General features: G+C 42.0%; 1 protein-coding gene across 5 annotated transcripts in view; it reads left to right on the top strand.

Moving 5' to 3' along the window:
* ANO4 (anoctamin 4) overlaps nt 1-25,366 on the top strand; it is a 390,715-nt gene that overhangs the window by 124,278 nt on the left and 241,071 nt on the right. For 3 of the 5 annotated variants that reach the window (XM_045292174.1, XM_045292172.1, XM_045292169.1), the window contains exons 1-2: nt 5,696-5,774; nt 9,817-10,008. In XM_045292174.1, coding sequence (XP_045148109.1) covers nt 9,954-10,008 — 55 coding nt within the window. In that variant the 5' untranslated portion in view covers nt 5,696-5,774; nt 9,817-9,953. Of the gene's footprint in view, nt 1-5,695; nt 5,775-9,816; nt 10,009-25,366 lie in introns of those variants that run through there. The other 2 variants (XM_045292178.1, XM_045292181.1) reach the window with 1 other exon arrangement.

Genomic DNA, 25,366 nt, shown 5'->3' with positions numbered 1-25,366 from the left:
AAATAGTTCAAGGTCTGTTTGTTGACCTTTAGGAGTGTTTTCTGGTCAAGTCTGATGGAGTGCCATGCCCTGGCCCCAAAGTCTATTTTTGGTATTCCCTCAGGACTTAGTTGCTCTGTTCCCCTTGCTGTTCTGTTGCACGCTCTTAGTGTTTTGCCTCAGTGTGATGGGTTCTGATCAGGCACAGTTACCACACTGTGTCTCCAGTGTTGTCCCCAATAGGGCTATGGGTCAGTGTGGGATGTCCTGTCTCCTAGTGGGGCTGGCCATATGGTCCTCTGCCTGCATTGGCTGCTCTGAGCAGGGATACTGTACTCAAGGCTTGGTGGACCAGGATGTGCTCCACTCTCTCTTCCTCCCCCTTCATTTGCTCCAGTGTGCTCTGATCAGACATGTCCCTCTCCCTGAGCTGCAGCTTCAGTGTTGTCCTCTGGAGTAAATACATCTGGGGGGAGGGGTGGCTGTCTGCATAGTTGGGATTGGGGCTGGCCCCTCAGACCTCTCTACTGGTTCCCTGCTTCTTGCCGGTATGGATCAACCATTTTTTATAAACTTTTTAAATTTCCCTCAGAGATCACGAAGATCTTTCTTTTGAGGTACTGCTGGGTGGACTGAAACCTCTGTCCGTTTGGTTCGCAGCCAAGTACGGTAGCCACTGGTATCACCCAGGGACTCCTCTTTGAGCCATAAAATTGAGGATATTAGGAAAGTTCTGGGACACTTGGGGAAGTAAATCCAGGCCTGAAAACAACCAAGAGAATTTTACCTCCATTGTAGCTACTTTTTCCAGGAAGGCTAGGTGCTGATGTGTTCCCCTTATAATATATCTGAATAGAAGAGAAAACTAGAAATACACCCTTCCCCTGGATTGCTCCCTTCTCAATTAGGAATAGGCGAGTCTGTGTATTGCCTGTGGTGGTGGTGGTGACATTCAAAATACAGTTGTTCAGTAATTTGAAAAGTAATTTACCGAAGAGATGACAAGAAGAGTGATGTGTCATATAGACGCTGTTGCTGCAAGTTGTACAACACTGACAGAACCACAAACGTTCCCAAGGCACGCAGCTCTGGTGAATCACAGTAATGACTTTTAGATGAAGGCAAAAATCACTGTTACACAGACGAACTTCTACTGCGCAATGCGGCCAAGACACATGCATCCTGGACGAGGACCAGGGAGAAGGGACATCTTTATGAATTTTAGTTTCCTGAAGGGGGAAAAAAAACCTACATTCTAGGTAGAATTTTTGAGACGTAGGAAAATCTATAAGGAGTTTAAAAGAAATCTAAGCATAAGGATTTACTGTCAAAATACTCTAGTGTTTCTGCGGTTGAGTTCCTTGGGCCAGAAATCAGATTAAGAAGGAGCTTGCCATCAGGGGCAAAGGAGGCGTGCTGGGGGGGCTGACCACACAGAGATGACAGTTGGAGACCAGGAGTGGATGACACCGTGGGGTTTTTTCCTAAGGAAGTTAAAGGTCAAAGTCAAAATTAAGGGAAATACTCACATTGGTAGGTTCAATGGCTCCCAAAATGATGTACATGCCCTACTCCTGTGAATCTGTTAATAAGATTTAGTTAGGGATCTTGAGATGAAGGGATTATCTGGATGAACTCTAAGTGGGAAGTGTCCTTACAAGAGGGATGTGGAGGGAGATTAGACACACACACCGGATTGTGAGACAGTGGCGGGAAGATGCAGTCACAACATCAGGCAGGCAGAGAAGCTGGAAGAGACAAAACATCAACTCTCCATGTGAGCTTTTGAGGGAGTGTGCCCCTTTCAACATCTTGATTGTGAACACCCGGCCTCCAGAACCGTAAGACAATACATTCTTCTTCCTTTAAACCCCCAAAGTTGTGGTCATTTGTTAGCGTAGCAATAAGAAACTTTGGGGAAAAGGAAAGGGGAAACAGCTTAGAGAGGCAGCAAGAAACTTACATGTTGTGAAAACCTAACCAACGATTTAAAAACGGATAAGCAGGAGGCAATGATGCTCAATGTTGGAACCCAAGAAATGAGAAAGCAAACCAAGTAAAAGCCATTGATGGGACAGAAAGTCATGATGACAGCCACCTGGATGGAGCACCTACTATACCGAGGAGAGGCAGACACTGTCCTAAGCACTTTATACGCACTCACTCATTTGATTCTCACACCCTGTAAAGTCCTTACTGTTATTATTCAGAAACTGACGGCAACATCCACATTTTAATCATTACACCGTGTTTCCTCTCTTCATCATAAAAATGCCATTTCCCAAAGTTCTGATTTTGAGTCTTCTCTCAAGTAAGGGAGATGGAAACCTCAAGAGGAAAGGATATTAAAATGTAATGAAATGGAAAGGGGGGAAGGTTAGACACTTAGCCTCCTGCTGTTCCATCTTCTCAGGCGCTGAAGTGAAGGAGCCAGCCAAGCCGCAGGCCTCGAGGAGTCTGGAGAAGATGATTCGGGCATACTACAACAGGGAGAATGACACTAGCAATTTGTTGCTCAAGAAAGCATGCACGTTTTCATTTTCTTGACTGTTTCTGGACCATGTGCTCTGCTTATGATCGGAGTTCCTGCACCACGTAGAACGCAAAATGCAGGAGAAGAAACTGAAGTGGGTTTATTGTTTGATGATCCATTTTGAATGTGCTCTGTTCAGAGATGTGGACGGAAACAGGAAAGTGCAGCTTATGATCCTTGCCCTTCAGAAATAGATGGGAAAATGAAACATTCTTCTACCAGAAGCTGCATGATCATGAGGTGTTGACGGGATTGGGTATCAGGCATCAAAGACCCAAAACAAAACAAACAAAAAAACGTATCAATGGGAAAGAGTTGGGGGGGGGGGCAGAGTGGAGACCCAAAGCCCATCAGTAGTCAGTTGGACACCCCCTGTTAGAATGGCCACAAGGAAGAGAAGAGCCAGTCCAGGTGTAGTATAACACCGATGAAACACACGATCTTCCACTAGTTCTTTAATTCTCCTCCCCCCAACGCCTGCACTACCATGACCCCAATTCTATCTTACCAATCTGAGTAGACCAGAACTTGTATATGGGTACAGATAAGAGCTCGAAATAGAGAATCCAGAACAGATAAACCCCTAAGGACCAGTAAGGGGAGCAGCGATACTAGGAGGGTAAGGGAGGTGGGGAGTAATAAGAGGAAACTGATCACAATGATTGATGTATGGCCCCATCCCAGGGGGACGTACAGCAGAAAACTGGGTGAAGAGAGACAGAAGTCAGTGTAAAACATGAGGAAAAAATCATTTTTAAATTATCAAGAGGGCATAAGGGAGGGAGGGGGAAAAAAGAGGAGCTGATGCCAAGGGCTCAAGTAGAACGAAAATGTTTTGAAAAAGATGATGGCAATGTATATAAAGATGTGTTTGACAAAATGGATATGTGTATGGATTGTGATAAGAGCTGTAAGAGCCCCCACTAAAATAAATTTGAAAAATTTTTAAGTTTGATAGTATTGCAGGCTAAGGGCACATGGCATGAGTGGAAGGAAGCTCTGGGTATAGCGGTTACACATTGGGCTGCTAACTAAGAGAAAAGCAGTATAAAACCACTAGCTGCTTCTCAGGAGAAAGAGGAGGCTTTTTACCCCTGTAAAGAGTCAGTCTTGGAAACGCACAGGGCAGCCAGTTCTACTGTGTCCTGCAGGGGCACTGTGAGTCAGGACGACTCAATGGCAGAGAGAGGATGAGTGGCTGGAGTGTTGGCTGTGGGCCGGAGGGGCGGAAAGATCTTCGGAAAGATGGCCCTTAACCAAAGACAGTTCAGCCTTGTCGGGGTCATGAGCCAAACGTGGGAAGAGCGGGGTTGAGCTCAAAGAAATATCAATACGCTTACTATACTCTCCAACTGCTGCATTGCTAGATCTCTGTTAAGTTATTCGGGACCACCAAACAAGTCATCTATGTATGGTATTTTAATTCATCAGACTACACGAGATAGTGGGAAAGAGCAAGGCTGAAATTCCAGTGAACCACTTGTTTTGTGACCTTCGACAAGTGACTTAGCCTCCAAAGCCTCAAGTTTTCTATTTGTGAAATGCAATTACTAATTATTGCATTAGAGTTTATCGTGGGGTATTAATGGGATAATGATCAATATCTCGCACAGTGCCAGGCATTTTATAGATAAACAAGATCAACTGTTTTTCCAAAGTAATTAAAAACAAATTGGATGGTGTAGTTTATTGGCTGACCATTTATTCCTGACGATGTAACCTTGGAATCTTCTAAACATGTTAACATTTTCAAATATCTGTAGTATGCTTGCTCTCTGATGTACTATTTATTTAGACTTCTCTCTCACTGATGTTTAAAGGGAATCTTTATGGGGCCAGGCCCTTAATCCACACCACTGAGGACCTTTAACTCCCAGAGGACCAGGGTAGGCTGCTTTAGGCATTAGGGGTTCCGCCCAAGTTTTCATGTAACATCCTCACCATCATCATATTCATTGTTTCTTGGTTGTATTCATGGATCCTTTCCTATGTCTACCATGCTTTTATTTTCTTATTACTATGATTTGCACTAGTAGATATTTTCTAACATGAGATTCAAGTACCTGTGCCATATTATTTCAATGGTGTAATTTTTATTCTCATTTTTGTCACATTGGCTTCCTGGTGGGGAGGGATGATTCTATAAGAGCTTGAAGCATCACACTGAGTCAGAATCCTACTCTCTTCAACCCTGTGATTCTTCCACTAAAAGGACAAGAAGAAACATTTATAGAGAGCAGTCTATTTAATAGTTACAGATGGATACAGCATGTACCATTTCAAGCTGTCTTAGAGAAGCTCTCCTAGTCCCTGCAGTTGTCACACACACATCTGGCGACCTCCTCCTGGAGTGTTGCTGTGTCTCTAGATGCTTAATCTGGAAATGTGGTGCAGACAGTGGTGGTGAGGAGCGTGGGGGCTGGCAGGATGCCAAGTTGGCATCTTGGTACTGGTGCTGCTCAGAGAGAGATGCCCAGGAGTAGATAGCCCATACTTAACCCAGTATATGGACACTACCCATGCCTGTCTCTGTTACATTGGTTTTATTTTTATGCTTCCTTGATTGACTGCAAGGAGCCCTGATTGCATAGTGGGTTAAGTGTTAGGCTGCTAATCCAAAGGTCAACATGTCAAACTCACTAACCATGGAAGAAAAGTCAAGCAGTTTGCGTCCATCAAGAGTCACAGCACAGAAACCCTTCAAAGCAATTCTCTGCTGTGCTTTAGGGTTGCTGTGGGTCAAAGCAGACTAGGTGGCAGTGAGTTTGGGTTTGTTGGCTGACTAAAACCAATTGTGATTTGTTATCCATCCTTTATTGAGAGTCCTTAGCATTTGCCCCTCAGAGATGATCGTTGAAGACATGGAAAACAGAGGTTATATGTAGAGGAAACGGTCAAAGCAAACATTAGGAAATCTATGACTGTGGGCACAAGTGAAAGAAGAGAGCTCAGAAGAGTGGGAGAGGTAGCAAGAAGCTTAAGTGTCCTGGACACCCAAGGGAGAGTTTAAAACACGTGAGTAGAGGCATTGGTGCAAATACTAGAACAAGGGAGTAAGAGGACTTGTCCCCCTAGGTGTACAAACCGTTCATGTACTTGACTACTTGCCAAAAGGTTGGCCGTGTGAGACTTCCCAGGAGTATCTTGAAAAAGAGGACCGCAGATCTACTTCTGAAACACCAGTCCTTGAAAACCCTGTGGAGCATTCCTCTCCTTTGACACCTGGATTCGCCACCTGTTGGCACCAACTCAGTGGTCATCGGTAAGAAGTGAGAAGGGAGACTGAGCATATGACAGGCACCTGATGTGATAGAATGTGATGGCAACAGTCAACCTGTCCCAGCCACTAGATACTTCCCTAAGGGCCCTCTGTGGATTAACTCTTACTTCTCACCACTGCCCTATGAAGTCACGACCATTGCTTTTTCCCCCTGGAAACATTGATGGTGACTCTTCATACCTCTAACCCAGGATTTTGCAATTCCCCTTTGACCTCGCCTTTTATTTCTCTTCTTCCTGGGTGTTTCCATAGACTTCTTAGAGTTGCCTCCTAGTATTGATAATAAATACATAGACTAATTGCTTCTCATCTGCAGTCTCAGTTTCCACACCCACAAAAGGCACCCGATTAACTAGCTAAACACCAGGGTAACTTCCAACGTGACTGTGTACCTTCAAGTTTAAAGAGACTCCCCTCTTAGTAAAAAAATCTGTGATTTAGTGAAGTTTAGTTTTCTCTATCAGATGACCAAATAGATCAATTTGGTTAGGAATGGCATTGACATAGTTCTGTCAGTTAGAGTTACATACTAAAGTATTTATGTTTGATGTTGACATCACGTCTGGAGATACTTTTAAAACACTCCATTTCCTAAAAGGCAAGGTGACAACAAAAATAGAAGGGTAAAGGAAGCAGAATCAGAACAATATTCATATTTTTTAAGCCAAGTTATGAATATATGGGGTTCATTATACTAGTCTTTCTGCTTTTGGTATGCTTGAAAATTTCCAGAATAAAATTATTTTTGAATTGACATTACTAATCTCCCTGATTGGTGCTGTAAAATTAATGCATTTTCTTACCTCTCTCTTTAAGAACTAGATCTAGATTTTTGGCTTCTGTGAGTTTACATTCTATCCCTACTATCCTAGCACTGCCCACCTTGGACAATTGATGGAACAACCATTCTCTATTTCACTGTAACTTCTAAAATAATTTTGTAATTCTCTTTTTCCATCTGCATCTGTCAGCTAGGGGTGTTCTCCAGTGAAAAACTTGCCCAAAGGAAAGGCAGGAGAAACTCATCCTTCTCGTTCCTTTATTTATCAATCTATTGAGTAATGAACTGGCATCTTCGTAAATTCTAATGATCATCATTGAGTTTCTTTTGAAATCAGTTTCAAAATCAATTTTGTATGAAGGGGCTCAAAACATTAGTGGAAAAATCTATATGATCTTTTAATTCCATTTTCCCACAAACTTTTTGAAGCCTCCTCATGATGCTGAACCTTCACCCCGTCTTCCAGAGCGTCCCACTTTTCTGCTCATCTTGTACTGCTTCTGGCCTAGGCCCTGACCCAGGCATTTTTACAAGGGCCCTCTTATTCATTTTGATGGGAAATGGTATTTAGAGACCTCAATCTGGACCCAAGCATTACAACACCATAACTGCTTTTATTTTCCCTACCGTTTTAGCCTTTTCATGGACAAAACAAGGACATATTCTTGTTTTGAGAGTACGTTCTGACATTTCTGATTAAGAATTACAATTATGATTTCTAATTGTTTTATTTGTATCACATACACTGAACATCTTAGCTCTTACAGAGACATTAAGATATTATTATTTGCCTCATCCTAGGTTTTACTTGTAGTGTTTTCAAAATAATAGTAAGAATATTCATCTAACAATAAGACAATTAATGCATGTTAAACATTTCCTCAGTCTTTCTCTTTCCAGGAGCCCTGGTGGCATAGTGGATTATGCATTGGGCTGCTAGCCACTAGGTCTGCAGTTCAAAACCACCAGGCACTCTTTGGAAGAAAGATGTATTATATCTTGTACTCCCATAAGGAGTTACAGCCTCAGAAAATCACAGGGTCAGTTCTGCCCTGTCCTAAAGGGTCACGATGAGTCAGCACTGACTCCGCGGCCGTGAGTTGTGTCTTTCCCTCTCGTTGTGTATGCGGATGCACAAAGGCATTTGTCAGCCTAAATTCCATTAGGTGGAATGTTAGTGTTGGCTTCGACATCATCTCTCAGAAATAATCCAATTATAAAAATTGTATTGGCCTTGGAATGAGTTTATAAGACTCTCTCCCTGTGTCTCCCTAAGGGAGAAGGGGCATCTTTGCAAACAATTCCCATATACAGTACCAGATTTAATTATTTCAAGTTACTCTCTTGTGGTATGGACCCCCTTTATGCACACGTCACATCTATCCTTCCCATGTTGATCCATGGGGGATTAAGCATGGGGAATTTTTGTAAGATGTTCTATAACTAAGTAATTGGTTTTTCTTTGATCCAGGACCCTCATGTTTCCTTTTAGGATAAAATAACTAAAACATGGCCCTTGCGTGGAATTTTGGAGCCAGCTAGACTTTATGGACTTCCTACTGTAATGCACAGGACCAATTAGGAAGTACTATGTCTAAAAAGTTGAACCTACATTAAATTAAGTCTTTGGACTTAATACCAGTTTATGGACGTTTGGGAGCAAAAGAACAAGTTAAATGATGCTTTGTCACAATAATCAAGTACAGCGTGTGGAGCATTATATAATACAAATGACCTAGTTTCTACACATACACGTCAAGGGCATGAGAGCAAAGATAAAGGAAGACTGCAAGACAGTGCAAAAACTTACTGCCATCGAGTCCTTTCCAACCCTTGTGCGACGCTACAGGACAAGGTAGAATTGTCCCTGTGGGTTTCTGAGACTGTAACCCTTTATGGAAGTAGAAAGCCTCATATTTTGCCCATGAAACAGCTGTTAGTTTTGAACTTCCAACCCTGTGATTAGCAGTCCAATGCTTAACCACTATAAAATACAAGAAAGTATAAAACAGCCACCAAATCCAGTATTCAATTAATGTTTAGATTCTGGCTGAAACAAACTAATTATTAGACATTTTTAAAGCTGTCAGGAAAATTTATAATGGCCAGGTTTTAGATGGCCATTTAGGCATTAGGAAATAGTATCAATTTAGTTAGTAATGATATTGGCATAGTTCTGCCAGATATAAATACACACTGAAGTATTTATGTATGATGCTGACTACAGGTCTGGATTTAGCTTTAAAATACTCCAGTCCCTCAAAAAATCAAGCTACAAACAACAGGGAGAAGGACAGGTGAAACCCCATCAGAAAAGGATTGGGTTATTTTTAAGCCAAGTAATGGGTACATAGGGTTCTTTATACTATTTTCCCACCTTGGATAGGTTTGAAAATTTCTGGAATAAAATCACGTTTAAATTATCAGCAGTATAGACCTGAGTTCAGTTTTCAGCTGTGGCCTATACATGAATCCCATGGAGAAAATTCCTTGATTGGTTTTGTAAATTCCAAATACTTTGGCAACAGTTCCTGATCCTCATAATTCCTGAAGACAGTATGCCACTTATGAAAACAGTTTTACAAGATATTAGATATAAGAATTTTAATATTTGAATTCCCTTTTATACAAGTCTTACGTTAAATAAACATGCCCACTTTCTAATAGAAAAACTCAATAAATAAGGTCAGGTGAAAATTGACTAGTATCATAATTGAGTGGTACTAGAATCCCTGATCAGAGCTTTGGTGGTGCAGCAGTTGAAGTGCTCAGCTGCAAACCAGAAGGCTGCTGATTTAGACCCACCGGCAGCTCTAAGGGAGAACGATGAGGCAGCCTGCTTTTATACACAGTATAGCCTTGGGAACCTTGGCACGGTTCTACTCTGTCATTTAGGTTCTCTGGGAATTAAGGAACCCTGGCAGTAAAGTGGTTAAAGCAGGAAGCTACCAACTGTAAAGTCAGCAGTTGAAACCCACCAGCTACTCCTCTGGAAGAAATTGTGGCCGTCTGCTTCTGTAAAAATTTACATCAAGCCCCGGAAACCTTAAGGCAGTTCTCCTCTGCCCTATGGGGTCCCTGTGAGTCAGAATAAAAAAATGGCAACAGTTTGGATCTTGGTCTTAGAATTTGAAAATGATAGTGGTGCATGTTCTCTGGATTTGATGCCAGAGCTCCATCAGTGGGTGTGTTAACCATGCTGAACTGATTTCTGCAACCTAATGGTGTTGTTTCTCATTCTAGGTTTAAGTTTATCTATTCATGGGGCTGAAAAGCGCTTGCAAATCCATCAACGGCGAAGTGTGGCAAGTCGCCCAGGATCCCGCCGCCTGCCCGTGGTCAGGCATTCCTCACTCCCACCAGGCAGAAGGTCGATAAAAATGGAAGCAAGCTCTTCTGGAATCACTCAGGGGAAAACCAAAGTCTTCCGTGCAGGTAATGCAGAGACAAGTGCAGCAGGGGCCTTGCTTTGTGCTAAGGGCCTCTCCCTCCCCACTAGTCCCTTTCACCTCAGTACACGCCTCCAATCCAGCAAGAGAAGAGAGAACTTGATGTATCACAGAAGGGGAAGGCAAATTCCATAGGAAAGGCAGAACGAATACCATGTTTTTGTGCAAATATCACGCGTGTCATACAGGTATTTGCAAGCTATGCGGCCCCTCAAGCATTCATTTTCTGTGTGCATTGTGTGTGTTTTATGTGTGTATGCTTTTATGTGGACATGTTATATGTGAAAAATCCTGTCAACTGTTTATTTCAGACAAGCTTATTGTTTCATGAAACGAAACAGAGATCTGGCCTGATTATTTGTTCTAAGATGTCCCAGGGGACATTCCAGCTAAAAAATACCCACTTGGATGCCTGAGTTATCTAGGTGGATTTGGCTACAACCTCTCAAAGCGGGGAGAGAAGACTGGCACCATTATTACTACATTTTAAGATTTGGGGGAAGCAGCTATGGTCTTTGAAGCAAGTTCATTTTATACAAAAGCAGGTCATTCCAGTTCAAAAGGTAGTTCTACTTGTTTGGGTAAGACTTTCAGTGAAATATCCATTCATACTACAAATACTTACTGAGCACCTGCGAATTGCCAGGCATTGTTTCAGATGCTGGGGAAATATCAGCGAACAGGCATCACCATCCCTGCCTGACTCTTGTGTCGTTCCTTGCCATTATATTAACTCCAGCCCACGAGGACCTTGGCACAGGAGAAGAAAACACTGGCCAGTCTGCTGTCCTCCGCATCCTCACCAGCATGCGCAATCCTATCTTTGTGGTTTTTATGTGAGTCTGGATGGTCTCCCAGGCCTTTATGTGAGTCATGGAAGTTTCCCAGGCCATCACTGGCCCTCCACTTCACCAAGCATGACAACCCCCTCTAGCAGTTGATTCCATCTGATGACGAGTCCAGAGCTAACAAACAGGAAAATGTTCTGCAATCCATAAGGTTTTCATTGGCTAAATTTCAGAAGTAGATCACTGCTTCTTTCTTGCTATAGGATCATCAGATTGCAAGAGAATTCACAAATCATTTAGTGTAGCTCTCACTCAATCAGAGTTCCTCTCCGCAATGATCTAGCATGTGACCACCAACCTCCAAAGACTCCTGGTCTCCATCTTTAGCCACACGCCACCATCTTCTCCCTCCGTTAATAACCTTGTTTCCTCACTTCCCTGGCAAACCTAGGGCCCGAGGGCATGGATTACTGCATGTCCCTTTCCCTCCGTTTCCAAAGATGGCCCACCTTTCCTCTTCCCTCCAGAGTTCAGAAGATGAGGTGGGGTCACTCTCTTTAACCACGCCTTCCTAGGTGTCCTCTGGCTTGACCCACTTCTCCTCGCCGGACATTGTCCAGCCGGGTGCATCCTTTTGTTCTCCTTTCTCTTTCCTAATTCCTTACAGCCGCTCTTTCCTCTCAAGCTATTAAGGGCTGACTTCAAGATTGCCCCATCCTTTTTCTCCATGAGACACTGTACCCTCACTCCTGCCACTGTATCTCTTCTGAGCCCAACTCTGAAGGAATACCCCACCCTTGGTTGCTCTGTTTCATTACTTTCTAGCCACTCTTCAGCCCAGTGCCTTCTGCTTTCCAGCTCTTCTGCTCTATTGCTGCTGTCCTCGGTGTCCTCGGTGACCTCCTGTTATACTGTGAAGGGCGTCTGCCACACTCTTCTGTTGCTCCCAGGCGGTGGTGGACAACTCATGTCTTCCCAACATGTGCTTCCCTGGCTTCCCTGTTGGTCTTCTTTCCTGTCTCCCTTATTACCTCTCTCACGTCTAGCTTTCCTAATTCTAGCATTTCTGTTAGCATAGTCCCCTGTATTCTCTCCCTCGCCTCGAATCCTCTAGACCTCTAGTCTAAAATGGTCCATGTCTACCCTTGATTAGGCCATTTCCTTTGCTTCCTTTTTTGACTCCAAGGTAAAATCCAAACCTCTTAGCATGTGAAAAACAGATGCACTGCATGATCTGTTCTCTGCTGTTTCTCCTCCATTTCTTTTCCCATTCTGACATAAACTTTATATTCCAGTATATCAGTCAGGGTTCTAACACAGAAATGAAGTCCATAGGCGATCTACACTGAGAAATGTACTACAATGACTTGGCTTACATGGATATGGGGAATGGCTAGATGCAAGTCAGAGATCCATGACCACCCTCCGGAAGGGAAGGCCAAAACTCAGGCAACAGCCCAAACTGGCGTCCACAGTAGACTCTGTTCTTCCCCAGGAAAGCCTCAGTAGTGCTTTTAAGACCTTTCAACTGTCTGATTTAGGACCAACCAGAGTAATCATCTTTACTTAAAACGAGGTGATAATGAACTTTAATGATGGCTGTAAAATATTTTTACAGAAATACCCTGATGAATGTTCTATTAGGTAACTGGGTATTGTAACCTAACTAAGCTGGCTCATCAAAATGATCATCGCATCTATTCACACAAACTTGAATTCAGTCTGTTTAATACTTCCTAACCCTTCTTCAAAGAAGCTCTCTGGTGGCTCCGTGCATTCGGCATTAGGATACTAACCACAAGGCTGGTAGTTCAAAACCTACTAGCCATTCCAAGGGAGAAAGATGAGGCTATGTGCTCCCATAAAGACTTACAGTCTTAGAAACCTTATATAAGTCATTAAGACTCTGAATCAATTTGATGGCAGTGAGTTTAACCCTTCTTCATGGTATCCCCTGATTCTGTGACATTACCTTTCAACATTTTGAGATTAATTGTTGATTTCTCCATTGTAAGGTGCTGAAGGACAAGATATCTGAATTATTTATTTTTGTACCCTACCCCCCAGTAAATATTTTTAGGTTAGGACTGAACTGAACTTTCATTGGTTGCTTCTTGGACTATTACAGGACCTTTCTAATTGCTCTACCTGCCTTTAATTTGATAAATGTCTGAAAATCTAGCTTAATTTCATTTCCTAAAAGCCTTTCTCGATCACACAGGACACATTTAATATTCCACTTTTCTATACTTCTATGGAATCTGGAAGCTTTATCAAAGTCCATCTATGTTAAGGGGTTTATGCCATTTCATTTCACATGGATCTAAAATAAGCACCTATGGAAGCCACAGTCAAGAAATAAAATAACATATTGGACAAAGCTGCTACAAATGACCTCTTTAAAGTATTCAACAGCAAAGATAGTTGTGAAGGTGTGCCTGACTAGAGCCATGGTATTTTCAATCACTGAATGTGAAAGTTGGATATTGAATAAGGAAGACAGACCATAGAAGCGTCGATGCATTTGAGTGATGATGCATCGATGCATTTGAATTATGGTGCTAGCAAGGAATATTGAAACTACCATGGACTGTTAAAGGAACAAACAGATCTGTCTTGCAAGAAGGATAGCCAGGAGGCTCGCCAGAGGCAAGAATGGCGAGATGTTGTCTCGTGTACTTTAGAAACGATGTTTGGAGAGATCAGTCCCTGGAGAAGGACCTTGTGCTTGGTAAAGCAGAGGGGCAAGGAAAGGGGGAAGGGCCTCACAAAGATGGACTGCCACAGTGACTACACCAGTGTACTGAAATATAGCAAAGATTGGGAAGCTCTCATGTGACAAGACAGGGTTTTATTCTCTGGTGTGCAGATTCACTATGAGCTGTCACTGCCTCGACTACTCCTGAAAACAGTGAAAATAACAGAGTTCTCCTTGAAAGCAGGGCAGGCATTTATTTCATCTTTTGATCCCCCAGCGCTCCTGACCCCATATTGTACAGAGTGGGTTCTTCCAAAATAGTACTTGCTGTTTGTCAAAATCTATACTTCCCATTTTGGAACATGGGTGTTTATTATGGAATTATACAGCGTAAATGGAATTCTTCTTTCATCAGATGATCCTTCCGTTGTTCAAAAGCTCATCCTGAGCTACTTGTCAACGGAAACATTTATTAGTTTCTTCTATACTTCCTCGAATTATATCGCTTTCAGATTCTTTGTTATCCTAGTCGCTCTTCTCTTAGAAAGTCTTATTTTATTATTACCTCTTGAAAATTCACTGTCTGGAATTAAACAACATTCTGTTCATGTCTGATCAGTATAGTGTCAGTCTGTTCTTTTTTTCTTTGACATCTTGTACTGATAGCAGCACAGTAAATATTAAAGGTGGTTATAAAATTTTTCCTAGTGATGTAATACCACCAAGGGATAATTTCAGATTTTTCAAGGCAAGACACTGCCTTTACCTTAAAAATACATCACTACATCTATATATCCAAAATTTATCCTAAGTTCCTGATTCCTACATGCACTATCAGTTGAAAATATAAGCAAAGACAGCATTGTTAGTATAGAATTACAATTAAAAATGGACATTAAAAATTATAATTAGGAACTGTTTTAAAATATATATTTAAAGCTCATGCTATGCGAGCCAGTTAGCATGTGATTTCTATTCCATCTTCTTTTATTTTTAGCATACTTCCATTAATGCATCATAGGTCTCTGTTGGGAGATTATAGAATAGCTCTCAAACCAAGTTTCTTATTTGTAATGAGTCATAGATCTTAGAAGCAGCATGGACATTTTAGTCATATAGAGGCCTATTAAGCCATACATCTACTTTTACAAAGTTAATAATTCCAGTTCCCAATCTGCTCACTAAAAGCCCACTCATACTTGTTGCTAAGTACAAAAGTGAAGAGCCGGAGCCTTGGTGTTCTGTGCTGTGAGCTCTGCACAATTTCTGTTTACTCCCCTTTTGCTTGACACATATTTGCGTGGTATTATGCACTGAAAAAATATTTATTTGGAAGACACCATTTTGGGTATTTAAAAAAAAGTGCAGGTTGATGACAACATATGTACAAGTGTACTTGACACAATGGATGGATGGATGGATTGTGATAAGAGTTGTACGAGCCCCCAATAGAATGATTAAGAAAATGTAAAAAAAAATAAAAGTGCAGAGCTTCACTAACCATGGATGATACAGAGCTCACAGCTGTGCCCAAGAGAGGTAATCAGTCAAGATTCTGTGGTTGTAAGCAACCAAAACCAAAAATGGATTTAAGCTTTAAGGATGTGGATGGAAAACTAGCCTTGGTAAAGGGAGAGAAGCCAATAAAATATCTACTAGAGTATCTGGAATTATCGGATATTAAACATTATTCTTATTTTTTTGCATCCTTTGGCTCGTGTTTCAGAGATCTGGAAGACCGGTCAAGTGACCGTGTCCCTTTCCTTTGGTTGAATAAAGGGCAATAAGACCTCCTACTGCAGCTTGTTCGGTTGGAGGGCAGCAGGGCCCTTTGCTTTGTCCTCGACGAGGGCTGCCCACTGTGGCTGAGCAGCCGTCCCCAGCAGGAAATAGACATGGCATCAGGAAAGGGAAAGAGATCTAGAATAACGTCCACTTTGGGGACCTGTAACATGTTACCATAGAGGTAAGATCGTCCTAAGAACTGGGCCAGAAGCCTAAATAAAGCTAGGGAAGCATTCTGATTGGGAAAATTTTAAGATGTCTTTAAGATACAGTTGCCCTACACATTAGATTTTGAAGATCAACTAGAATATTAAGAGGAAGAAGTGGGGCAGGGAGAGTCCTCCAGCTGTAAAGAAGAACATATACACCTACTTAGATTTATTTATGATTGTCAGCTTTGTTAAAATCCATGCATGCCACCTGATACCAGTCCATCACCTGATACCTGTGCATGACTTAATCTCTCTGAATCGCTGTTTCCTTTATAAAATGGAGATAGCAATGCCTGTCTCATGGTGTTAGGAATACCTGTTTAAAGAAAGAATTCCCAGTTCAATTTAAATGGCAGATAGCCACAGATATTTTTCTGGTAAAAACATGCCCCCGATACTGCATGAGGCACAGTTATACTAGGAAATTATTTATTGCTAATCTGAAATTCAAGTGTAATTGAGCATCCTGCATTTTTATTTGTTATATCTGGCAACTCTGCACAGATTTGTGATCTGAATTATGGGAAATAATTCATGTAAAATGATCAGTATGGTCTTTGACACATAGTAAGACCTCAGTGATCATTCTTGTTTTTGCCATCATCCTAAGCCTGAAAATTCAGAAGCCGGAAGGTACATTTGTCCCTGAATCATTTCTTGCTCTATTACTGCCCTTTAGGGCAGTTTCCCAGGTAACTTGGGTCGTAATGCCAGCAAGGTGGCTTCCGTTAAGCTGTTTAGATGAAGGAGCCATTCCCTGTGCATTTACTTGGTTTTCTCTTTCCTTCTGATTGTTGCAGACGCTTCTCGTGTGCACCCAGTTCACCTGGGATGTACTCGTTAGCAAGTCATCAGTAATGGATATTCTTCTCTCGTCCCTTTCAGAGGCCCACACTGACTGTGCTGAATGGCACGAGCCTTGCCACCACAATTGAGGGACCAAAGGCAGGGTAAACTGAAGCACCGATTGCAATTTTATTGAGTATGAAACCTAACGTGGAGTGGGAATGGCTCAGATTTCCTTAACTAATGACCATGCCATATACTTTAGAACCAAAAGCCTTTGGAGATAAAAACTATTGCTTTCATTACTTTTCCTTTATCTGTCCGACGCATCCTATAGTCACAGAGGAGTACCATTGCTCTCTGAATATGTACTTGGTTCTCCTAAAGTCTGTAAAATGATGATGTGCTGACAGGCTTTATTACTTTCCCAAGTCATTCCTAATGCAATTCCTTTGATCTCTTACCTAAAACCTAAGTGGCCTTTCCTCTCTTCTGAGCGTGCTTTCCCCCTACAGATAGGGAACGAAGATGCTAGGATAGGCACACCATTTTCACAGGAGAGAAACTTTGGGATTTGGGCTTTGTCGTATGAGCTGGAATGACCATAGTGCTGTCTGTATACATAGACATACATGCACAGCTTGGCAATTATAAAATTATAGCTGCAACTTATTAAACACTCAACCCTGAGAACTGGGTTCTCATTTAATTTCCGTAATATCCTCATGTTATTATTCTTATTTTGTGCACAGAGAAACGAAGACCCAGTGAAGGTAACATGCACAAGGACACGACAGCTAGTAGGTGGTGGAGACAATATCAGAACTCAGGAGGTCTGATCCCCTCATTCAATGTGCTGTTACCTATCATCTTCATAACATTTGGTACCAATATTTTTCTCAAGTAATCATAACAAATCCTGGAACATTTTTAAAAATTCAAAACTTTATAACAGGAAGAAGACCAGGCTGAAGACCTGCTGAGTTTTATTGAAAGTGGATGGTCTCGTGTTAAACAGCTTATTATTTCTTTCTGCGTACATCATTTCCACTCAGTAGCTTCCTTTTTGTGCTACATTGCAACTGACGTTGTTCTTTTATCCTCCCTTTTTCTGATGACTAGGAGTCCCTGTGGCGTAGTGGTTGTGCGTTGGGGTTGTGATTTGCATGGTTGGTGGTTTGAAACCACTAGCAGCTCCATGGGAGAAAGATTGGACTTTCTACTATTGTAAACAGTTACAGTCTCGGAAACCCACAGGGGGTCGCTATGAGTCAGCAATGACTGCGTGGCAGTGAGTTTGTTTTTTTAATTTTTTTTCTGGTTAAGATTTTGTGACATGCACTCATGTTTCTCTGTGGTTCAAAGGTTACTTTTGAACCCTCGTGTCAAGGCCTTCTTCCAAATTAGGGAATAGGTTGAACTCAGCAAGGGCCTTCAGAGCCCGTTTCATCCCTCGAGCAGCCATCCCAGAGGCGATGGGGGAAAGAAAGGGACTATTGCGAGGAGTTTCTAAAAGGGAAAGTGTCCGTTCCACAGAGAGATATAAGATACAACTCAGGTTTTGGCAAAGAGGCGATGTAGAACTGAACAGAAAATTTCAAAGGGCAGCTCCAAAAGACAGAGGAATGTGTTGTAACGAAATTTGCAAAGACCTGGACTTAGAAAAACAAAGGGAAGAATATGCTTAGCATATCTTATACTGAAAGAACTGAAGAAAAATGTCAAACCTTCAGTTTCAATTTCAAGATTCTATGGGCAAAATATTGAACCGTGCAGGAAGCATCAACAGAAGATGGAAGGCGCACACAATCAGTGTACCCAAAAGACCTAGCCGGCAGTCAGTCAATGCAATAAGTGACATAGGGTCGAGAACCAATGGCACTGAAGGAGGAAGTCAAGCTGCTCTAAAGACAGTAGTGAAAAACAGGGTTCCAGGAAGGAACAGATTTCCAATGGAACTATCTCCACAAGCTGATAAGACAGGGGAAGCACTGACCATGGCCAAGAAATTTGGAAGACAGCTTCCTGGCCAACTGGAAAAGGATCCGTATATATACCTACTTCAAATAAAGATGACCCCAAAGAATTCAGAAGTCATTGAATCATATTAATATCACATACAAGTGCAGTTTTTCTGAAGATCATTCAACAAGTTATAGCAGTGTATCAACAGGAAGCTGCCAGAAATTCAGTCTGGATTCAGAAGAGGACGTGGAATAAGGGATATCATTGCCCATGTCAGATGAATCTTGGCTAAACGCAGAGCATACAAGAAAAAATGTTTACTTGTGCTTTGTTGACTATGCCAAGATATTCAAGTGTGAGGATCATAACAAACTGGATAACCTTGAGAAGAATGGGCATTCCGGGACACCTAATTGTGCTCATGATGAGCCTGTATACAGACCAGAATGAGGGACAATTGCATGGTTGAAAATCAGGAAAGGTGTGTGTCAGGGTTGTAGTCTTTCACCATACTTATTCAGTCTGTTTGCTGAGCAAATCATCGGAGGGGCTGGATTGTATGAAGGAAGTTGCAGTAGAAGATTGGAGGAAGGCTTTACTAACAATCTGCAATATGCAGATGACACAACTTTGCGTGCTGGAAGAAAATCAAAAGCCTTCCAACTTGACAGATAGATAAGTTTATGATAAGCAGAGAAAATACTGGAGTTGTTGAAGATTTCCATTTTGCTTGGGTTAACGTTCTTGGAAGCAGTAGTTAAGAAATTATTATTTTTTATCGTTTTACTGGGGACTCGTACAGCTCTTATCACATTCATTGTCAAGCACATTTATACATAGGTTGTCATCATCATTTTAAAAGCATTTTCTTTCTACTCGAGTCCTTGATATCAGCTCCTCATATTCCCCTCCCTCCCCACTCTCCCTCCTTCATGAACACTTGATAATTTATTATTATTATTATTTTTATGTCTTACACTGACCGCTGTCTCCCTTCACCCACTTCTCTGTTGTCCATCCCCCTGGGAGGGGATTGTAGGTAGGTCCTTGTGATTGGTTCCCCCTTTGGAGTTAAGAAATTAAAAGACACGATTTTGCATTGGGTAAATCTGCTGCAACAGACCTCTTTAGAGTACTGCAGAGCAGAGATGTCACCGTGAGGACTAAGGGGCATCTGACCCCAGCTGTGGTATTTTTCAATTGCCTGGTCTGCGTGTGAATGTTGGACACTGACTGACTAAGGAACCTAAAGAATAAACGCCTTTGAATCGTGGCGCTGTGAAGGATGCTGAAAGAACCATGGACTGGCAAAAGAACAAGCAAATCTGTCTCCGAAGTACAGTCAGAAGGTTCTGTGGGAGGACAGCGAGCCTTCATCTGGAGTGCTGTGGACATGTTATCGGGAGAGACCTGTCCCTGGAAAAGGACGTTATGATCAAATAGAAGGGCGGCAGAAATGAGTAAGACCTGCAAGGAGATGTATTGCCATAATGGCCTCCAACTTGTGTTGGGCATCACTGTGCAGAGCAGCTGGAACAACTTTGGGGGCGAGGGGGGTGGGTGCAGGACCAGGCAATGCTTAGTTCAGTTGTACATCGAGTTGCTATGAGTTGGAACTGACTACACAACACTGAACAACAAATCCATGGACAGTTTTATAATTGTTTCTTAGAATCTTTGAGTGCTGGGTGAGTTGAAACTGCCAGCCCTTTGGTTAGTAGCTGAGCACATAGCCATGGTGTCACTGGGAGGCCCCAATAAGCATCATGCTGTCATCATCATCATTTAGATGATGCTCCTTTGTTCCCAAAGTGTTTAGACAAATGTATCTTCACCTCCTTCTATCTTACAGTAGAGCCATGAGGTAGAATGACCTCTTTGTGACCAAGGCTTAGAAAATGAAATCACTTGCCCAAAGATACAAAAGGAATGAGTCCTAGCCAGTTCCTCTGTCTTTAATTTCTTATGGATATTTTCTTCATGGCGCCAATTTGTTTTTCTCTTAAAGATGAAAATTAGTTTAACAGTGGCATGTTGGTGCTTTCGGATGGCCTTATTTGAAAAATGAAGATTTTATGGAGAGTAACTGAAGCTTGTTTGCTGAGCCTAAGGAATGTGGCTTCCCTGAAGCATGATTGGAATTACCTCTTGGTTTTCCTATTTGTGAAGTGGATATCTGACATGGCTGAAAGACAAGGTCTTCAGGATGGCTTTGAAATCATGTGGAAGAAAAGTACTGGGTACTGTATCCCACGTACTTTGGGCACATTATCAGAAGGGGTCAGTCCCTGGAGAAGGACATCATGCTTAGTAACGTGGAGGCCAGAGAAAAAGAGGCAGACCCCAAGGAGATGGATGGTTTTATGCAAGGCAGTGATGGGAGCGTGGTACAGGACCAGGCAGTATTTCATTCTGGTATACATAAAGTCGCTATGAGTTGAAACCCACTTGGCGGCCCTTGAAAACAACCACCGTGTCCTTTGGTTTTCTTTCTCTTTGCATTGAAGGTGAATCCTGTGTCTTTCAGAGTGGTTAGCACTGTGGTTTAGAAATAACACTAATTATCCCTCATTTGAATCTCTTCCTCTTTAAGTGGTTTTTTTTAGATGTGTGATGTGAGTTTAGTAAATAGGGGGGAGTTGCTTAGAAGAACAATCTATTTGGGGCCTTTGCAAATGTGGGCGTTGCTGTCTGTTCTCCTTGCTATTACTTGCTGAGTAACAAAATTGTGTTTTCTAAAAATACATACCAAATTCTTCCCTTAGATAGTTGTATTTTTCCCTCTCTTCTAAGGGAGCTACACGTATTTTGACCAATAAGGTGCATTTGCAGAGAATCTTCTAGCAAGTCCTTTCCCAATCATTAAAGCTCGTGAAATGAATGACAAACAGCTATTACAAAACCAGGGGTAGCCACAACGAAAACCAAGTAATTAAGTTTCTTGAAAGAATATTGTATTTTGTGAATTTAAAATTATCTTCTCCCTGTGCCTGAGGCTATTATGAATAATTTTATACATAAGAAGTAGGACTCTGTCTCTAGATGATAGGAATAGGAAGACTGTTAGTTTTTATTTCTTAATATGCATTTCCTGCAAAGAATACAATGATACATGCATATACTATTGTAAAGGTGTGAGGAGATTTTTGGTTTCTAGATCTGTGTAGGAGCCTGGTCACATGCTGGACTCCTAACCACAAGGTCAGCAATTCAAATCTACCCTCCAATCGGTGGAAGAAAGACACGACTTTCTACTGCCTTAAAGAATTACCATCTCAAAACTCACGGGGGCAGGTCTACCAGTCCCATAGGCTGGCTCTGAGTTGGCACTCACTCCACAGCATTAAGTGTGAGTCTGATTCCAAGCCTTTCCTGTGCGGACACTGAAACCCAGAAACACAGAACAGACCAACCAACGTTCAGGAATGTAGTAAGAGAAGAACAAACGGGACCAGGATTCAGTCTTGATCGCCTTGCAGGAAATCTAATTTGTTCATTTAGCAATGAATTGCTTATGACTCCCTAATCCAAAACATGATTTGAGCTGGCTGTAGTAGAGGAGAAAATGTCTTTCCACCTGAATAGATGCTTGATGCGATCGTGGTATTTTTGACATTTTACATATGACAAAACGATAGTGTTACTTGTTAGGTGACATGAGTCAGCTGTGATTCTTAGCAACCCTCTGTACCGTAGAACAAACGCTGCCCGGTCCTGAGTCAGCCTCACAGCCGTTGCTATATTTGAGATAATTGTTTCAGCCCTTTGAAGGTCATCTTCTTTGTCATTGCCCTTCGACTTCACCAAGCACAATGTCCTTTTCAAGGAACTGGTCTCTCCCGATAACACATCCAAAGTAAATGAGACGATGTCTCCCCATCGTCCTTTCTAAAGAAATCCTGGCTGTCCTTCCTCCGCGATGGATTTGTCTGCTTCTTCGGAAATCCATGGCACTTTGCCGGATTCTTCACAAACACCATAATTCAAACGCTTTGGTTCCTCGCCAGCCTTCCTTATTCCTTGTCCAGCTTTCACACGCATGTAAGGTGACCGAAAACACCACGGACTTGGGTCAAGCTCGTTTCAGTTCTCAAAACGACCCTTGTGCTCGTTTGCACGATAAAGAGGCCGATGAAAATGTCTTTGGATTTCTTGATTTCCACTTCACGGAGCACTGAGCCTGAGTCCAAGTAGGAGGAAACCTTCAGAGACATTTAAGTAACTGGGTATGTCAAGGTCCCGTAAGTGTCACTAGTGGCTTTGGAATTTAAAAGGCTAATTGCTTAGTCCTGATGCTACCGAGTCACCCCCACCTGATGATGGCCCCATCCACAACGGAATCCAGTGCTACTTGGACCTGAGCTGTCCCCACAAGTGTTTGTAGATCAGACCCTGTGACCCATGGGTTTCTCAGTAGCTGATTTTGGGGAGTAGACACCAGACTCTTTCCTTGTCTGTCTTAGTCTAGAAGTTCCACTGAGACCTGTAACGAATCATAGCAACATGCTTAGCACCATTGGCAGACCAGGGAGGTGGGGGGCTGTTCATAGAACACATTGCCTGGGAAATGAACCTGGGTTTCTTGCATGAAGTACAAGAATTCTCCCATTCTAGCCCCAATGTCCCCTTTAGCCATGGTAGACAATCAGTTAATAGTGAGCTTCCACTGGTCTAAATTCCCTGGCTTAGCCCTAAGAGGCTGATATGTAAGATGGGAGGGACCTGGCCCGCATGAAGCTTATAAACACTGTACTCCTTCCTATATTTGTCTCAAGCCTTCCTTCACGTCCACACTTATCATGCAAGTTCAGGGGGTAAATAGCATTTTAGCGAAGCTGAGAAATGCAAAGTTTCTCTTCTATAACCCCTCCTGATGCTGAGTTTCTTCGTCTCCTCTGCAAGAGTTTGTCTGCTCAGACCCCAGGAGCTGGGAGACACCCTGCCTCCACTTTCCACAAATCCTCCTTCCCATTTAGAGTTCTGCAGCTTTTGGAACTTTTAATGCAAGGATGCATTATGATTGAGGAGGTCACACTCTTGCCAATCCTGGGAAAAGGGGAAGCAATTTTGCTGAAGGTCAGCCATTACAGCTGCAGGAGTGGGGTTATTATTTCCTTTTGGACGGAGGAGCATCCACCTGCTGATAGCCAAATGGGGTTCTCCAATTTATACAGAATTGTGTCTTAAGGACTGAAAAGGAAACACCACCCTGTTGCCCTCAAGTCACTTACAACTCCGCAGCAACCTTATAATGCAGCGCAGGACTGCCCCCCAGGGGTTCCAAGCTGTGATCCTGATGGAAGCAGCAAGCCACATTGCTTTCCCACAGCTGTGGGTGGGATAGAACTACCAACCTGAGAACTATATATTGTTAATCATTTGAGGGAATATCTGTTAGCTCTCTGTTGGCTAGTATGAGAGAAAGAATCTGTTTCTTCCTGTTAATATGAGCTATACTCTCTTCTGTTAAAAAAACCCAACTACACCATCATGATATTTATCATTATTCAGCACTAATAACTGTATGATTTGTGTGTCATTTTAGAAAATATTTATAAAGCATTCTATTTCCTGAAACCTTTTTAGTGAATGACACACTAAATAGATTTTGGTTATCACTGCAGTGAAGTTGAGGAATAGAAAAGGAAAATCGTGTCAGAACCAGTGGAATTTTCCATGTGTTTCCAATTCCAAGTTCTCTAGAAGAACTTGAATTTCTTTTTTAAAATATCTTCCTTTTCCTTCAACGATTTATCATGGATACTGACTGAACAAGGGTGGTGTGCAAGGAAGACAGGATGCCCCTGCCTCCGTCTTCATGCTGCCATAGGAATGCTAACTTCACTCATGGGAAATTCAAAGCAACACTCCCAGTACAATGGATTCTTTGCAGCTGCTTAATCCCGGCAATACTACATGTGAGGATGAATTTCAGCTGCTTAGCACAGGTGTTGAAATACCAAGGCTGCCTCTTCTGTGAATGCTACATTGGAGGATTTTAATTAAATATACCTCTTAGGACAAACACAGCCACTTTTTACTACCAATCGCATATATGCAGAAGCTCAGATCTATTATGAAAATCACAGAAAGTAGCATTTGTCCCCTTAAGCTGCTTCAGAGATTTCTTCCACCTTTTATGCGGAGAACATAAGATTTGCTCTGTCAAATTTTATTTCTGTCTCAACATGGAAAAACTATTGCAGGTCTAGATGATAGGGTTTTTTCTGTTTTGATTTTTTTACTGAAATGCCTTCCTTTCATCCTGGCCCTAAACCTGGAATGGGCACTCCTTTTGCAGAGAAGCAACATGTGAGCTACAGATTTTAGTGGCTTGCCTGACCTAACACAGTGGCCCAAATCACTTACCTACGTTCTGCACTTTTGTTTTTAATTACAGCTCCCCAAATAGCTCATACTGTTTGTTTTACAAATGAGGAACACGAGGCAGTTTGAGCACACCATCTAAAGGCTGAAGTTCATAGATGAGTGGAATGCAAATCCAGATTATTTAACACCAAAATATTCTTTTTATATCACATCTTGTTAATTTGTAAGGGTAAGGTGTTTATATTTTAGGACAGAAGAAATTTAAATTGAAGTAACTTATTTAAAGTCTCTCAAATGCCGAATTCAGTTGCTATTGAATCAGTTCTGACTCACAGGGACACATGTGTGTCAGAGTGGGACTGTGCTGCCCAGGGTTTTCAATATCTGCTGTTTTGTTGTGTTTTGTTTTGAAGGAACATATTACCAGGTCTTTCTTGGTTGACACGTGCAGGTGGCCTCAAACCTCCAACCTTCCACTTGGCTGTCAAGAGCATTGACTGTTGTTTCCAAACCAGAAACTCCCCTCCCTAAACCAAGATAACCTAATAGAGTAAGATTAGCGACTGTAACTACACGGATGTGTAAAAGGCAAATAGGGAGAGATAGTAATATAAGTAAGTTATATTATCATGTAGAATAAAAAGTACAATAAGTAATATATAAAGTTGATAAAACAAGAAACTATAGGAATTCTAGTGGCAGTATGTGAATTGTTTTATTCTACGAAGTGCTTAAAGCTCTTTTATTTGGTTTGTCTGAGGGGTTTTTGTCTGATCTAAC

The sequence above is a fragment of the Echinops telfairi genome, unplaced genomic scaffold, assembly GCF_000313985.2.
Source record: "Echinops telfairi isolate 266 unplaced genomic scaffold, ASM31398v2 ScPeMD7_2;HRSCAF=8, whole genome shotgun sequence".
Lineage (NCBI taxonomy): Eukaryota > Metazoa > Chordata > Mammalia > Afrosoricida > Tenrecidae > Echinops > Echinops telfairi.
This window is presented reverse-complemented; position numbering and strand designations above follow the sequence as displayed.